Source organism: Crocodylus porosus, unplaced genomic scaffold, assembly GCF_001723895.1.
Source record: "Crocodylus porosus isolate Cpor-Errol unplaced genomic scaffold, CroPor_comp1, whole genome shotgun sequence".
Classification (NCBI taxonomy): domain Eukaryota; kingdom Metazoa; phylum Chordata; order Crocodylia; family Crocodylidae; genus Crocodylus; species Crocodylus porosus.
Genome location: NW_017728907.1, coordinates 21325590 through 21343130, shown reverse-complemented (window position 1 = coordinate 21343130; position 17541 = coordinate 21325590). Strand labels below are relative to the sequence as shown.

The 17541-nt window shown below is 45.2% G+C and overlaps 1 protein-coding gene across 5 annotated transcripts in view; it reads left to right on the top strand.

The window, feature by feature from the left end:
- ZNF648 (zinc finger protein 648) overlaps nucleotides 1–17059 on the top strand; it is a 21252-nt gene extending 4193 nt beyond the window's left edge. Inside the window, exons 1-4 of one of the 5 annotated variants that reach the window (XR_002100197.1) lie at nucleotides 3967–4168; nucleotides 14924–15049; nucleotides 15135–15241; nucleotides 16947–17059. Coding sequence is in view for 2 of the 5 variants with exons in the window: in XM_019530953.1 (XP_019386498.1) it covers nucleotides 7133–8872 (1740 nt within the window). In the remaining 3 variants the exon portion in view is untranslated. Of the gene's footprint in view, nucleotides 1–3966; nucleotides 4169–7062; nucleotides 10403–14923; nucleotides 15242–16946 lie in introns of those variants that run through there. The other 4 variants (XR_002100196.1, XR_002100195.1, XM_019530953.1 and 1 more) reach the window with 4 other exon arrangements.
- The last annotated feature ends 482 nt before the right edge of the window (nucleotides 17060–17541 follow it).

Below are 17541 nucleotides of genomic sequence, written 5' to 3'. Positions count from 1 at the left end.
TATATATATATATATAAGGCTGGAAATATTCATGCAGATGCAGGAGATGAGAAGGCAGCAACAACGTAAGATATCTATTACAGAACCATTATCTGGATCTTTAGGACCCCAGTGCTAGAGGTGGGCCAGCAGCGGCAAGAGAAAGAAATCATGCTGCGTACAGCTTCCTCTTCTGGATCCGTAAGGAGCTACCTCCTATTCTAGTCCTGCTGGCAGGAGAGTGAATGGGAGTGGACATGGAATAAGCTGAGGGCTGATGAATAGCCTTCGCTGGCCTGTGTGGCTCTGCATGTTCACTACAAGTGCTCGGGCCTGAACAAACTATCAGCAATGTTAGAAGACCGTATCTTTATTTTAGTATGTAAAAAAACCACTTCCTTGGGGTACAGCTGCCAGGAACACAAGCACTGCAGAGCAGCAAGTGTACTGAACACTCCCACAGCACTGTGATGAAAGGAAACCTGTTAATAATCTCTTGATTCTTTAGCCAGAATAAAAGTTACATTTGTGATTAAAAAACACTTTTGTGTCTTTCTAAACCTCATCTCTCCTGAAATGAACATGTGTTGTGTGCTGGACCTGTCATTGGCCTGCAGTTATTAAATTATTTTGCTTGCCTAGGTGCTGGAATTCAAACTCCAGTGCAGAGGGGACCAGAGCTCCAGCAGAAAGTTAAACCTTCCTGATTGGCAGGGAGATTGGCAGCTTGAGAGAGCTGGTGTTTGTGTGTGTGTGTTTTCACAGCCTGTATACAAGGAAGTGTATATATGGTAGTGTGTTTTTGCATGGGGATGAGTATGTGCATTCATACATGCGAAGTGCCTGACGGCGTGCAAGGGTTCATGTGGGCTTGGTCCCAGTGCTGTGGTGAAATGGAATGCAAGCTTGTCCCTCTGTGCTCAGCCACTGCCAGGTCCCACATGCCCTCCTTTTATAAATCACCTCTCTTAATTCCTCTTCCTATCTAAACTCAGACTTCTACAGGTCCCCTAGTTTCCCATTCAAGGCACAAGGACAATTTTCCTGTACTCCCACATCCAGCTACCACTGGATTTCATAACACACCCCTCCCATAGGCTCTGTCCCTAAATAGTCCTCTCCCAAATCCCCAGGCCTTTTCCATGCCCTCTGCAACCATCTCTGTTAGGATTAACTCCTTTTTCCTCCCCAAATATATTTCTGTACAAATGAGTTCATAATGACATTGAAATGATGCATGCAACAACAGTGGTTCTCAGACTTGTTTGACCCAAGGCACCCCTCCATAATTTTTGTGAATTGAGCAGGATCTTAATTCAAAAACTATTTATTACTGTGCTTGCAGAGGGGCTGGGCAGTGGGCTGGGTCCTGACACCCAGATTGAGAATCACTGAATTACAGGTATGATTTATGACAAAGTAATAAGCAATTTGTTTATGGAGTACAAAATACCTAAAAGGAAGAATTGTAAGCACTTAAGTCCATTAAAAATCCAGTACACAGGAAACCCTTGCTATTCACGGGTTCAGCATTCGTGGTTTTAGATATTCATAGATGCTGAACCTGCATTTTAAATACACTTTATACACTTAACTGGGAGCTCTGCGCTTGCCACCGCCAGGCTCCCACTGCGACGCTCCTGCTGGAGCCACACTCCCCCCCAGCTGCCAAGGGCACTGCATTCATGAACTTATTCACAGATTTCACCATTCACAGGGGATACAAGAACGTATCCCCTGTGAGTGGCAAGGTTCGCATATACATATTGACAGTGCTTTCACTAGATTTTTAAAGAGCTACCTAATTTCATAATAGCACATTAAGTACTGCAAAAATAAGTTAACAATGAATGTCATCCCATCCCAGATTTCATGGTTCAAACTGATTACAAGCTAATTCAGGGAGGGACTTTTTAAAGTTGTTCAAAAGGTGGGAAAGTTTTTATCCAAAAGAAATGGACTTCCAGAAATAAAAACCTTCACAAAAAAGTGATGCTTTTGTCATTTTTGAAGAAAATGAATAGGAGTGAAATTTTCAGCTTTTATTTTATTTGAATTGGAAATAGGATAAAAACCAAATCTGAAAAGTCCAGATGAAATTTTTGATTGAAATAGGAATCATTCACCAAAACACTAGAATCAAAGTCAGCTTTGTTTTGTAACTTTTGATTAACCTACTTTCCATTTTTGACCAGCCTGGTTTTCCACCCAGTCTCTCACACATATAATTACACAATTGGCTGGTGTTCTGTAAAGCTAGGAAGATAGGCTCCATTTTGCTCTGAAGCACTGGGTGGTTGTCCCTGCTGGAAGCAAATGGAATAACTGCTGACTGAGCATGGAAAACCTCATCATTCCTTATTTCTAAATCTGACAATCCCTTTTCTATGCTATAAGACAATCTGAAAAAGCATAGCGCATGTGCGAGGTGCCAGGTTCTTCAGTTTTGGAGAGGTAAACCTCTTAACGAGAACAGGTAAAGCACAGGCTGCTTAGGCGTAAACTTCCTTCTGTGTCCCACCCACTTGCTGCCCTGGAGGGACCTCTTCTCAGAACAAAAAGGGAGATCAGTATCTGTAGGATCTTGCAAACAAGAAGGTGAATTAGTGTGGGCCCACCAGAGTGGGTTTCAGAATAAAATTCAGGGCCTGTAACAGGGTGCATGGCTCAGGGGCTGCAGCCCAACTGCAGGCAGAAGGGAATATGCTTCCTGCCTTGGAAGACTGGGCTGGCTGATAGGGATGAGTGGCTAGGCCTGGAGGAAGTCAAACATTGCCAGAAAGGAGAGTTGAGGAAGAGAAGGAAGGCTGTGGTGCAGAGGAGATGGCACAGAGCCGGGGTTGCCTTCTCAGGATCTGGGAAAGGACCACAGGGTTTGATTTAACCATTTATTGTTTATGTATTTCTTTGTTTTATGGTTTAGGTCATTTCCTGTAGGGACAAGTTTGCCCCAGGGAAAATAAAACTGCTGTGAAAAGTGACAACCTGATACATAACCATTAAAAACTGGACTGAAGCAATGAAAGGTCACTGGACATCCATTGGATGATATATAATTTCAACGTATACCAAAATGAGCCATATCTGATCTGTGTTTTGGAAATGAAAGGGACCAGGATCCATAGCCAGTCCCATACCCAGTGCTACCAGCAGACCTCTTTAGAGAGCAAGTTAAGTATTTTTGAAACAAGGAATGGAAGGGAGTTTCATGGCTATAATTTAGATTGAAGGTAAACTGTATTATCTGGCATTAACCCCTTGAAAAGAAGCTGCGGTCACATTGTCTCTTCTCCCTGGAATGAATGTGTACAAAGTGGCATATTTAGAGAGGAAAAGTTTTGGAAGCAGAAGGCTCCAGAGCTTTTAAACAAAGGGTAAAACTATTTAATTCCTATAAACAAGAGGAAAAGCTTGCTGCTGCAATAGACAGAAAGCTAAGTAGCATGTGTGACAGAAGCAGTAAGAGTGAGAAAATACAGATCTATAGGACTGGACACCAACCCCCTCAAAAAACAAACAAAAAAACAAATCTGGAAACACACACACTGCAATGATCTGGCTGGAGGTACTGGGGTATACTATAGCCAATGACCAAACAAATCGGGGATGCAATATCTGAAATGTGTATCAAGAAAGAAGAGAAATTATTTAGTATAATGCAACTAAGCATAACAAAGAAATGGGGTGAAATCTTTACAGGAGCAGCTAGGCTGATTATCAGGAAGAGCTTTCAGACAGGGGGTGGGCTAATCTAGCAGAAGTGGAAACCACATTTAAAATTCACAGTGGATAAACTGAGTGCAGCTACTGCTGTAAGGACCAATCCTGCTTTGAGAGTGTGGTGATCTATTAGGCTACTTTGGTCTCGTCCATCCCTAGACTCTGTGAGAGGGGAGGAGGAAGAGTAAACTGGAAGAACAGCTCAGGCACTGAGACAGGGCAGCCCTGCTGTATTTCCCAGGCTGCTCTCTGTGATGCAGGCAGGAAGGTTGTGTATATTGAACAGGCCCCACCTCCTGAGGCTCTGCAGCTGCTAGACTGGACACAAAAGGGTGAGACAGACACAGGCACATTTGCTAGTGCTGCTATGCACCAAACTCCCTTCCTTTCCTCTTTTGTAAGCTGGAGCAGACAACCCCACGGGGCCAGCTGGCTGGGACAGCCCATACTCCTGTACTCAAATATCAAGGTAAGTCATTGCAACTAAACCTGGGCTCAGTGGGAAAGGGGGAGAGGAAGCCCTGAAAGCAATAGGGAGAGAGAAGTGGGAGCTATTTAAAAAAAATCCCAAAGAGGGGCAGGCTGGAGGCAGCTGGGCCCTCCAGGCCTGGCATCTGGTACTTGCTGCAGTCAGACAGTCCACACATTGTGTTGGAGCCTCAATCTGTTTTTCCAGGCTGCTGGGGATCAGGACAGCAGGGTCATCTTTACCCTGTAAATGAGCATCTTTAAGTTTCTGTGCAGGTCTCTATTCTCTTCCATCTCCCTGCATCTGGGGGATGCAGGGACCTGAACAACCTGTTCTCCCTCCTGGCCTAGTTTATCATAGGTACTGATAGAACTTGTTCAGAATTGCCCAGAGTTTCACAAATCCCTGAAAGTAGTGGAGATTTAAGAAGCTCTATTAAAATTGCTGGAGTTGTTGCCAATTGACTATAAAAAGTCCCAGTAAATGAGGAAACTCTGGGGCACTGAAATTCAAAAGAAAGAAGTGAGGGGGGCTGTTTTTGTTGACACTTCAATAATATCAGCGTCTTTGCATTGCTTGCATCTCAGAGGAGGAATTTTCTGTACTTGCCACTGTCAGTGGGGAGTAGCATTTCTTTGCCATTCCTCCACAGTTCAGGGCTACTTTTGCCACCGGCAGGACAGATTGCTCATTTGCGTCAGCCAAGCCATATTTTTCATATCACTGTACAGTGCTGGGGGCTTAATATCTCACTATTTCAGCACTGCTGTGTGCCACTGCACCTGGTGCTCTAACTGCAGAGTCCCAAATCATATGCATGATCTCTTGCAAATAAATTGCGAGCTTCATGAAAGCACAGATTCTCAAATGGCTGAGTTCCTCAGTCCTTCCTTACACCCTTCCCGGCAGCGGTGTACAATTTGAGTCTCAAGAACTTATTCCATTACAGATTCTGCCTCCAGCTACAGCAGTCATTTTCGACCTTTTTAGACTTGAGCCATCCCTCAATAGATTTGAGGCATCCTTAGGAAAATGCCAGGTCTTAGTTTTCACTCTTTTTTTTTTTTGACTACAAAAAATACTAGAGCAATTCTTCTGTTGCCATGGACTCAAAAAGATCACAACAGAGCATCATGTTTTTAACACTATGGATTTCTATTTGAAAATGTTGGCTTTGTCTTGTCAATCATGTTTGCACACCTAGCAGTGTTAACATTGTGTGACACTCTGCAGCACCCTTGAAAGGATTGCAAGCCACCCTGGCGTGCTTTGGCACCCAATTGAGAAACACCGAGCTAGAGACATTGCATATTCAGGTTGCAGAGTAATTAAAACCCCACAGAATTCAAGTAGGCAGGCAGCTTAAACAGCCTGTTCTGCAGTCCGTTTTTGACCTGCATTTTGCACTAAGACAGGGGAGGAGAAATTCTAGCATGCAAAAGTGGCAAATTGAGAGCTCCTGAGGTTCTAAGACACACTGCTCTGATCTCTTGCCCACTTACTGTTTTTATTTCTAAAAGAAAAATTGGAATCGGCAGGCAGCCCCTGTCACTATCTTGTCATCATAGTATCTGACTCTCCATAACACAGGAAGACTCCTGTTTGATTCCTAGTCCTCCCATGTCAGACCTCCAAAAAGGAGATGTGGTTCCTTAATGCACAGTCTGCCAGGTTAGCGCCTTGATAAGCAAGAGTAATAGTGGCTTGATTTCTAGTATCATAATACAGCAACATAATTAAGAGCATCTGCAGTTTAGTTCCTGGTGCTTCTATATTTAAAGAGTAGACAAATACTGGTAGACGTATTATAAAAACACAGAAAAGAGGCAATGGTCTTAAACTATAAAATGGGAAAGAAAAAGGCAGGGCAATATGGCACCTTAAAGACTAACTTGTTCAGAGAGACATGAGCTTTCATGAATGGGCTTGCAGACAGCAGGGGCAGTAAATAAATATTTCTATTTAAATTACCTTCTTCCTTTCTAATTAGTACCCCTGGTCTCTGCATGTCCATTCATAGCATCTGATAAAGTAGGCTGTAGCCTATTTTTATATCTCATGGGTCTCCGAACAAGGTAGTCTATAAGGCAGGGGTGGCAAATATTTTGGGCAGAGGGCCGCTTACTGAGTTTCGGCAAGCCATTGAGGGCCACATGACAGGCAGCCCAGGGCAGACTAATATTAATGTTCTAAATTTTTTAGGGGCCCTGCAGGCTGGATAGAAAGGCCTGGAGGGCCGCATCCAGCTCCCAGGCCACATTTTGCCCACCCCTGCTATAAGGAGTCACACTGCCCTGCCTTTTGCCCAGCTTCAGAATTAAATCAACAAAGCCCTGAGTCAAACCAAGGTCAGTAACACTGGGCGCATCTACACGAGATGTTAAATGTGCAGACTAATTCTACTGTGGATTAGTGTGTCATGGCAAAAGCTGTGCTAATGCGTAAACGTGCCGCAGAATTAGTCTACTGCGCAGTAGCGTCTCAAAAAAGCTGTAGCGCTGGTTACTGTGTATTCAGTTAGTACCTGTTATTACAGGCTGTAAATTAAATGCTCAGTAACCACAGGGCATTAATGATTGTGTAGGTGTGTCCACTGGGTAGACAATGTCTAAGAAAAATGTGAAGATAATAAGTAGGAAATTAAGAAATTCTACCTAGCTGTGTAGCTAGGATAACTCCTGGCAAGTGGCTTGTCTGTCATTTTATCCATTTTCAGCTCTAACCCACTCCTTGGGGCAATCATAATGCCACCCCTCTTTGTTTAGTGCCTACCACAGTAAACTCCAGGCCCAATTAGTCCCCTTGAGTGACAGTGTAGCAATAATGCCTAGATGCTTGCTCTTCTTCAAAAACATTCTTACCTGCTGTTCATTCCTCTCTTGTTCAAAATGCAGGTAACTTATCTTGAGAGCAGCCTCAGGCTGAAGCATCCTGAAAGTTGATATTCTGAAGTAGCTGTGGACCATGACAAGTATAGAGTGCTCTGAAAGACCAGATGAGGAATACCCTTGCACCAGTTTGGCTCAGGGATCCTATGAGGACAGGAAGAGGAGCATGCACCTGCCACATGGAAATGAGGATGAAGGTAGTGAGGAGGATGAAGAAGCTGAGGAAAGCTTCAGTGGCTATTTTGGGGATGGCTTGCGGGAGGACGGTGAAAGACTAGATTTTGTGTCTAGCAGCTCTGCACATGGAGAAAACATGCCAGAGGACCTGTTGTGCAAGGAAGACGAAGTCTTCTATGAGACTTTCACACTCATCAATGCCAATGGCGTGGCCAAGCAGCTGAACATGAAGGTCAGTCTTCGCACCCAGAGTGAGGAGGATGGCGAGCAAACTGGTAAGGAGACACCATACCAGAAGTGGCCGAGCAGGCCAATGAGCAAAGGCATCCAGCACTTCAGCAGGAGGCTGCCAAGCTCTGGAGACTACGTGGATACTGTAGTTACCCTAGACAGTGACTTTGACCCCTCTGGGGACAGCCTGTGCAACGGCACAGAAAACGTTCAGACCTACACACCCAGGAAAGCCGAGGCAGGGGCATTCCCAGGAAACCTGGGTGTGGACTCCAGCAAGCCGGGGGGCAGCAAAGACCTTTCCCTGAAAGGCAGGAGAGCAGTGAAGCGGCTGCCCCTGAAAGCCACCAGAAAGCTGGGCGAGGTGCCAGGCAGTGTCGGGGCCCTGAAGGCAGCTGCGATGAGGCGGATCCAGATAGCAACTCAAGTGACAGGCAGCGAGGCAGATGAGCGACCTTACAAGTGTGTGCAATGTGGGCGGGCCTTTAAGAAATCCAGCAACCTGCTGAGCCACATCGATACCCACAGTGGGGCCAAGCCATATGCCTGTGAGCTGTGTGGCAAGGCCTACTCCCACCAGGGCACCCTGCAACAGCACCGGCGGCTGCACACAGGTGAGCGCCCCTACAAGTGCCCCTTCTGTATCAAAGCCTACACCTGGTCCTCAGACTACCGCAAGCACATCCGCACGCACACAGGCGAGAAGCCCTACCAGTGCCTGGACTGTGAGAAGGCCTTTGTGCGCTCTTCCGACCTGCGCAAGCACCAGCGCAACATGCACAGCAATGACAAGCCCTTTCCCTGCCCAGACTGTGGCAAGACCTTCAACAAGCCACTGTCCCTGCTGCGCCACCAGCGCACCCACCTGGGTGAGAAACCCTTCCCATGCCCTGACTGTGGCAAGGAGTTCGCTGTGGCTAGTCGCATGGTGGAGCACCAGCGGGTCCACACTGGTGAGCGCCCCTTCTCCTGCTCTGTCTGCGGCAAGGCCTTCACCAAGTCCTCCAATCTCTTCGAGCACCAGACGCTGCACACAGGCCAGCGTCCTTTCAAGTGCTCTGAGTGTGGCATGGCCTTTGCCCAGTCCTCCCGCCTCATCCGCCACCAGCGCATCCATACTGGGGAACGTCCCTTTTCCTGTGCCCAGTGCGGCCAGGCCTTTGCCCGCTCCTCCACTCTCAAGCGGCACCAGCAAATCCATAGCGGGGAGAAAACCTACCTGTGCTCAGACTGTGGCAAGGCCTTCCGGCATGCCTCCCAGCTCACCCAGCATGCGCGGGTGCACACGGGCGAGAGGCCCTATAGATGCCCCCAGTGCAGCAAGGCCTTCACCCAGTCCACACACCTTGTCCGCCACCAGGCCAAGCATGGCATCGGGAAAGGGGAGCCATTCTCCTCCAATGAATGAATGAGCCTCTTTCCTCTGGAGGGGGGTTGGGGGCAGGACGCCTCCTCCCCCACCAGCACAAGGAGGCTGGCTCCCCATCAGCAGGATTAGTCTCTCCCTACACTAGAGAAGCACTTTGCTTTGGATACTACTTTCTCTCTCTCTCTCTCTCTCCTGATTGCTTGGAGGGGTCTCATCCTTCCCCACTGAACCCCATGAAACTGGGGCACAGATGGGAAGGCAAGCCAGTGCAGATCCTGGTCAACCAGGCTTTGGAGGTTCATTCTTCCTCCTCTTTTAAGGCAGCAGACAAGCCAGGGAGCAATAAGTGTCAGCATAAAATAAAGCTTCTTGAACTAGACGATCTCCCAATGCAGGGCTGAATGCCACAAAAATGAGCTAAACCAGGTAGAGATAAGTAGGAGAGTGAACTGTGTACAGCAGTATAGACCAGGGGTTGTTCTCAAAAGGAGTTGCTTGCTAACCAGAGAATTTGTTTTCACCAATGCACAGGAAAAGACCCCAATCAAAGCTGCATTTGCCTACCTGTAATAGGGGCAGGGGAGTAAGGAGAGCAATTATAAAGAATGTTTACACCTTATTCATCTGTCCAGTCATACAATTCAGTTCTCTGCCAAGATGTCCCTGATGGGCAAGGTCTGAGAACCCATCACTCACTGACTGATATGCCACAAACTTGTTTTTCTTCCAGATGATCTCATGCCCATTCTTCTGTACCCCTAAATGTAGACCTATTCTGAAAGTGACTAGATAAGAAAAAGGCAGTGCTTCTCCTTTTGTGTTGATTTAGAACTGCATCTGCAGACTTCAGTGACAAAACAGCACTTTTTTTCCACCTGTTTGCCCTCCAGACCAGCTCAGTTAAGGAACTGTGAACTGTAGTCTATCATAGCTCATGCTTCACTAGCAAAATTATTTAATGAGGGCTACTCTATATGCAGAGATTACACAGATTTCACTGATTTAATTTAAACAAACAAACAAACCAGTTAAAGTGATGAGTAGGCAAGATCTCAATTCACCAGTGAAAGGCCCTGGAAAGAAATGGACTAGAACAAGGATTACTTGGGACATGTTTCATGGCCAACATCTTTGTTACTGTTGATTACTGGCAAAAACGCACAAGAAGAAAAAAAAATGTTCTGAACACTGAGAGCCCAGGTGATATCTACAAGGCTACAACTACAAAATACAACACTTTTAATTGAGCACGTTAGACATGGAGTTCACCAACAGACTATAAACAAGGAATCTCATAGTGTCATTTTTGGAGAGAGACTTTTCAAAGCAGAATTGCACTTTGCAATGTTGTTATAGAGATACATTCCTTAAAAAGATGTCCCAGTGTACAACTTCTTGATATAAGCTGCTTTCCAGATACCTGCCATATGGCACCATTTACAAATATGAAATTTCAAATGCAAAAGTATATGGTACATATGTATTATTATAGGATAATTATAAACTAAAGCACTGACAACATTATGATCTTACCAGTCGGTTGTTAAAAAAAGGAAAGGGTAGGAAGGGGAAGGGAAAGGGAAAAATAAAGAAAAGGGAGGCAGAGGGAAGAAAGTACTATTTGTAGCTGTGCTGACTCCAGTTGGGTGAATAATTGATATGTTCCCTGATGCTTTATACAACAGTTTTCTAATGAAAGCAGAGATATTTGGTGGCAAATACAGACATGGCCAATTCCTGGGATTAATAGCACAGGATCAGACACTAGATTAACCAAAGACAGCTCTATAAGTTGTATCAGTGGGTGCATCAGCAGCCTCCCACTGCTCAGTTCTGCATGTGTAGTATTCATAATTCCTGGTGTTTCTGCTTTCATAACATGTATGTCCCAAGGCTCTTATGTGCAACTGCAATCTCAACTAAGCAGTCGTAGCTTCCTGATTAAGCTGATGTCTCAAGTCCCCAGACTGGTTCGAATTCTGCTGGTTTAACGTCACAACCAGAAAAAGACTCTAATAGCAAGTTGACTTTGAGTCTGCTTAATTAGGTACCAGTTAGGGCTGTGCGAAATGGCAGTGTTCCATTTCGACCAGCATTTTGTTTCAATCTGAAACAGCTGTGACATGGGTGACACTGTGTGTGTTAAGGCACAGCAGGGTGAAAGCTGCAAGCCTGCTAGCCCCTGCTGCGGCCACAAAGCCTGCCAGCTGTCAAGGAGATAGGTGCAGGGGCGTGTGGGTTCTGGGGCCCTGCACCTCTACCTGCTGACAGGCAAAACTCATGTCATGGTTGCTTGTGCAACCGTGTCTGTCTTGGGGCACAGGGGGTGGGGAAACTACTGGAGGCTGTGCTGGTAGCCCCTGATGCAGCCACAAAGCCTGCCAGCTGTTAAGGAGATAGGTGCAGGGGGGATCTGGGGCCCTGCACCTCTAGCTGCTGACAGGCAAAACTCGCGACATGGGTGCTTGTGCAACTGACCATGTCTGTCTTTGGGCAGAAGCAGTTTCCAGCTCTGTACTGATTCTTCCCTCTCCTTAGTGTGTGGTTTCCTAGGTGTTAATTCTTGCTCATTAACTCGTTATCTTAGCTAGCTACTGTGTTACGCAGTCAATCATGATTCACTCAGGGACCAGCTCAATACACAGCTGAGCTCCTTGAAACTTAACAGACTTTGTGGCCTCCACAGGGGCTAGCATGCCTGCAGTTTTGACCCCACTGTGGCTTAACATGTACACGACACAAGTTTTGCTTTCAAAACTTTGGGGTGCAGTTTCCCTGAACCCCCTGCACCTATGTCCTTGAAACTTGACAGGATTCATGCCCTCAGACAGGGCTACCACTCCAGCTAGTTTCATCCACATCAGGCCAGAAATGACAAAGTTATAGGCTGTTTAAACTTTCCCCATTATAGCCTATGGGCAAAGCGTTAAAACAGCAAAATGTTGTGACTTGCTTTGTTTTGTTTTGAGGCTGTTTCAACTACATCTGTTCATTTTGATTTTGCTGTTTTGACCTTGAAACGTGTCAAAACAGCGTTGAAACAAAACTGGCGGCAAAATTTCACACTGGCGGTGAAATTTCACTACAAATTAGGCCAACTAGTACTAACCAGTACTAACCAGTTGGCATAATTTGGTCCCCTAATTAAGCAGATGCACAAAGTCAACTGGATATTAGAATCTCTGTCTTTCCGGTTGTGAAGATAAACCAGCAGAATTCAAACCAGTCTGGAGAGAGGCAACATGAATGTGTGCACTATTGCTTCTTAGAGCTCTATTGGATAGCTGGGCAGGGGGGATCCACTGCTCTTTCAGAAACTGGTGGGCAGCAGTGTAAATGTCAGGAATTTTGTCAGTTTTACAGTTCTTGGGAAAGCTGTTAATGGAACAAAAGAGAGATTCCACTGGAGTCATTCAGCAGGGAGAAGAAAGAGATTGTGGGAAATGCACTTGCTCTCTTCCTCCTTGCAGCAGCTAGGAAACTAGGCAAGATGTATCAGACACTTACCTATTGCAACAGCTAGAGGATTCTGGAGCAGTCAGATAATAGCCAAAGCACTTTCTGTCCCTTCCACTAGCTAAAGAGGGGGACAAATTTATCAGGTACCTCCAAGCAATGCTGCCTCATAAATAGGGTGCAAGGAAACAACCTGGTAAAACGATCCTAGCTCCTTTCCTCCCAACTGTGTACTTTGTGGAGTTGCATCTTGTAAGCAACAGTCCCTTCATCTGGTGCATGTACCGCCAGCTAGTAATTTTTTTTCAGTGCTGTACTGTCACTCTAGGGAGCCTCTCCGCCCACGTTCCTCTTTCACATTTTGCAGATGTACATATGGAGCCTTTCTCATTACAGCTGCCCCAACACTTCTCTGTCTCTGCTTTGTGACAGAAAGGATGAACAATCTGCAGCAGTTCTTTACCCAGCCACTCAGTGGGAAGAAAGAGCACACAACACCTAGAAGAGCTCCAGTCTTCTCCCCTGCACCAGAAGTTAAAGGTTCCAGGTTGAGTTCAGAACTTAAGTCCCTTAGTTGGCTGTGCATTGCTCTGCTCAGACAACTATCAGCTCACCTCACTGAGGAGGGGCTTTCATTTATTTCCTCTCTCTGCCATGACTGACTACTTTTTGACTCTAAAGTGAAGCTGGAAGGCACTGCAGAGCCTCTTGGAATCACTGCCATCTACTAGAAGAGAGCAAGGGGAATCTGATGCTGCAAGACATATACTACCTCCTGCACAGTATCAGTAGCCCAAGAATGAAGGCCAACACTATAGTGGATGCATACTGCTCTAACCTCTGTATTCCTTTGTTTCACCTTTATGTTTCTGCTCTTTTGCTGTACTCAAGAATTAAGATCCTGTGGGATGGCATATTATACCAAACTGGAAATATATGGAAGAAGGGCACTAAAGTGACTCCGTCTATTCTTGAAGGTATGGTGGGATCCTTCAGGCCGTTTTACTATAGTTCCATGTGTTTATCTTGAGAGCAAAGCTGCATGAGTTGCACAACAGAAAAACAGGCTTAGACTGATAACTGTTCTTAATGAGTGCAACTCTTGATGAGAATAGAGCAAATGATCACAAGAACATCAGGAATCAACAGGAATAAACCATCAAAGGAAAAAAAGGGTTAAAAGAAAGGAAAGTTCATGGTGAACCTCAGATTAACTTGACCACTCCGTGCAGAGTTTCCATTAAGGAAACAGTGAAAACTGCTAACAATTTCCCTCCACAAGAGAAAAATGCCTCCTCAATAGAGAGGGAGAGAAAGAGGCCATGACAGATGAAGACAAGCCTCATTTTCCCCTTACAAGGGTCGAGGAAGGAAGCCAGACCCTACCAAGAAATAACTTTAATTGTTCCCAGGTGGGAGGATGATGACAGAGGCTCTTTCTTGCCCATAGGTCAGAACTGAGTTACCAGGTATTATTGCTGAGGAGGAACGCTCCTGGCTTCCTCCTCTAACACATTGTCTATGGATTGCTAATTCTGCCCTTCATGCCCTTCAGGTGGGGGACTGCACAGAACCAACCCCTGACTGGACTACTTGGATACACTGTGCTGTTTGAGGCATGTAAATATCTGTAAATGATAGCGATAATAATAAATGTGCTTGTATTGTAACAGTGTAATCACTGCCAAGGACTGGCTGGGAGTGGAAGGGGAATCTAGTTATAATTTTTTTCACACTTGAAAAGGCTGCTGCTTATGATCATTACAAACAGATGCTGTAAGATACGATGTGGACCAAGAGGAAAATAATGTATCCAGGGCTTGGGGATGTTGTTTTGTGTTCCTATGAACTCCCCAATGCCCAAGCTATTTAAAGCTGTTATGTGTCAACCTAATATACCTTATACCTACTACCACTCAGGCATCCCCATGAGTGCCTTAAAGGAATCAGGCTCTCATGCTTTCAGCTGACATGTTTTGCTGTGTGCCTTATTAAATATAGGTGTATTTACAGACACACAGTCTTTCAATCTCTAAGATTGTCCGCAACAGCATATGCATTTAAGCATGTTCAGAAGTGCACAAGACCATGAAAACATGTGAGTAACCATAGTTGTGTTTCTGTAGTTTACAGACATGAACACGAGGTGCCAAATATAACCCACTGCTGTGTCTTGGTATGCACGGCTATAAAAGGCTCAAAGGGGCAGGTTTTTAAGTAGATTTTGTAACCAGGTGGTAGCAATGCTGGTTCTATGCTTAGTGACCAGCCGCAACATAGATGACATGGTTCCTGACTATATATCATTTTCATTTGGATCCATGAATGACTGGTGCCTCCCAAGACTCGGGGGGGGAGGGGGCACAATTAGTGGGCGTCAGTGGGATGGGGGGCAAGAGGCGACCGCCCGCAGAAGCCAGCAGCAGCGGCCAATCTCAGGGAGACATGTGCCCCTCCCGTCCCCCTATCTCCCCCCCGTGCCCTTCCTATGAGTTGCGTATGTCCTGATCACAATAAGGGATGTGACATAGTTGTAAGGTTGTATCTGGATTCAGACATGATGTTTCAGTTTTGTAAATGGCACCAACTAACCATCTCTCTGTACCCAGGTTTTCCTGTGCTCCTACCTTCCAGGTCTCTGAAGGAAGCCTCTCATAGAGTGCATGACACCATGTGAAAAACACCCATAAGTCTCTGGACTGGGCACCAGCAACTGTGGCAGTGTGGCATAAGTGTCCAGATTTCCCCACTACAATCATGGTTTGTAGCATGGTAAGCACTAACATGTCATTGTACCAAGGAAAATGCTGCCGTGTGGATTCAATGAACTATATGATTGTCTCAGTACACAAGTCAGAGCCTGGATATATTTGTACTTTAGAAAGAGCCTTCTTTTTCAGGCTCCTGGAACTGGTTTTTGCACAAAGGTGGTGAACAGAGTCTAGGAAGCAGGTAAGTTTGTTCTTGTTCAAAAAGAAAAAGAGACAAAGATGAAATCAAGTATAGTTAATGATTTCAAAGTTTTTGAACGTGTGCATTACTATATAAATGCTATTTATTACCCTCAAGAGATAAGGACACCCATTACATTTAAATTTGAAGTCTGGAGTTGATGGGTAAGAACAATGTTGGATGCTCACCTGATTTCCTGTCCTCACTAAATAAAATGGTAGACTGGCTACAGACCTGAAGAAGGGTACTTCATGTCCCAAAGCTTGTTCAACAGTTTTCCTAACTAATCAAGTTGGTCTAATAAAAGCTATGGAAAATCCTTGCCTCTCAAAAATAAAAAGGGAGCACACATCATTTGTAACACTTAAAAAAGCAAGAATCATCAAACCAAATTGCATAAAAATCATAGAAAATTAGGGTTGGGAGGGACCTCAGGAAGTCATCTAGGCCAATCTCCTGCTCGAAGCATGACCATCCTCAACTAGATCATCCCACCCAAGAGTTTTTCTAGCCAGGTCTTAAAAACCCCCAAGGATGGGGATTCCACAACCTCTCAGGGTTTTGCCTGACATCTAATCTAAACTTTCCTTGCTGCAACTTGAGATCATTGCTCCTCATTCTGTCATCTGCCACCACCGAGAACAGGCTAGCTCCCTTCTCTTTGGAACGACTCTTCTGCAATTGAGTTTCAGCCTTCAAAAGAAATCAAACCCTTGCTATAAGTGTAAAGAGACTTTGCACAACAGTGCAAACTCGGGATAAGATCCCTACATAATGAAGCTTCACTTCATATGTATGGGGGAAAAGATGAGGAGGTGTTCAAGATCAGATTGAAAACCCTATCCTCCATTAGATTGTTTTTCAATGGTTGACTTGTTTGGCTGCATGATCGTCCCTGTTTATAGGAGTATCAAGGGTAAGTGCTGTAAGGCCTGTGTCTCCTCTGGCCTGATGCCCTCCTGATGAGTGACAGCAAGGTGAAAGGAGCCACGCGATCACGCAGCTGCTTTTTGTTGTTATTCTCTCACCTGCCAAGACTTTGATCTTACTTCTGTTGGGAAGCTAGTTCCACTGGGTGATACCTTGGGCCTGCCAAAAGAGTGTTTTCATCGGGCTCCACCTCCCCTACACCGCACTGTTACCACTTCCTCAATGTTGTGTGACACACTTATCCTGGGGGCAAAACCCTCTTCTCTGCTGACAGAGAAGGCACATGCAAACTTACATCATTTTTTTTTTCTTTTTTTACCCAATTCCCCCCAACCAGCCTTAATTTGACTGTGCCAGCAGTGTGTTTGGGGTCAATGTCCCATGCCAACTGTCCTTACACTCACCAAGGGCCAAATTCAACAAAACAAATCAACTCAGGACTCAATTGGTCATAACCAACAAAACCCCCCAAATATTTCCATCAATTAATTCCTCATCTATGAGCCGAGGTTGAGTGCTCAGTCCATGAAATACCCGCTGGGTCACTTCACTTATCAATTAATTTTTGGTCTTTGGTCAAAGAATGACCTGGTACAGGAGGCTTCTATGCTGGGCAGCCCCTCCCTGGCTCCCAACTTGCCCGTGCCACCTCTGACCTTACTCTTGTTGCGGCAATCAACTGCGGTCAGGATGGTAGCTCCAACATCCCGCCCCTCAGTATCTGGGTTGATCAGCAGTCCTCTGATCACCCTTACCTGCTGCTTGTACTCCTCAGCTGCTGCCTGATGCACACTGGCACAAGTGGGAGAGTCCTCCAGGGTCTTCTGCCCCACAACACTGCAGTCTCTTCCTAGCTGCCCCTCTCTGGGGCTGAAAGTACTTCCTCAGGCTAGCTATTAGAATACTTATAATTATATAAGTATATTATAATACATTAGAGTACTGCTGTAAGAATCAAGGATTCTTTTGAAGTCTTTATATAGTCTATTAACAGCTCCTGGATGGAGAATACAATTACATAGCTAGGCCACCACTGTGCAGTAAGACTATTAACTTTTAGGGTCTGAGTTTGGAAAATATATGCCTATTCTGAATGTGCAGTTACTAGAAAATACCATGAAAATTGTGAATTTGAACGTACAAATTATCTCTTACACTTTAACTGTTTGTTTATACGTATTTTATGTACAGGCACGCAACGCATTTATAAAATCAAGGGCTGATTCTCTGTTGCCTTGTATCTTGCACAGTAATTTACACAAGTATAGAGTGAATGGAAAATGGATGTAAAACACTGCTATATTATTTAGACTGTATTGCTAACCCGCTTATGTAAATGACTATACAAGGTGCAAGACAACAGTGCACTG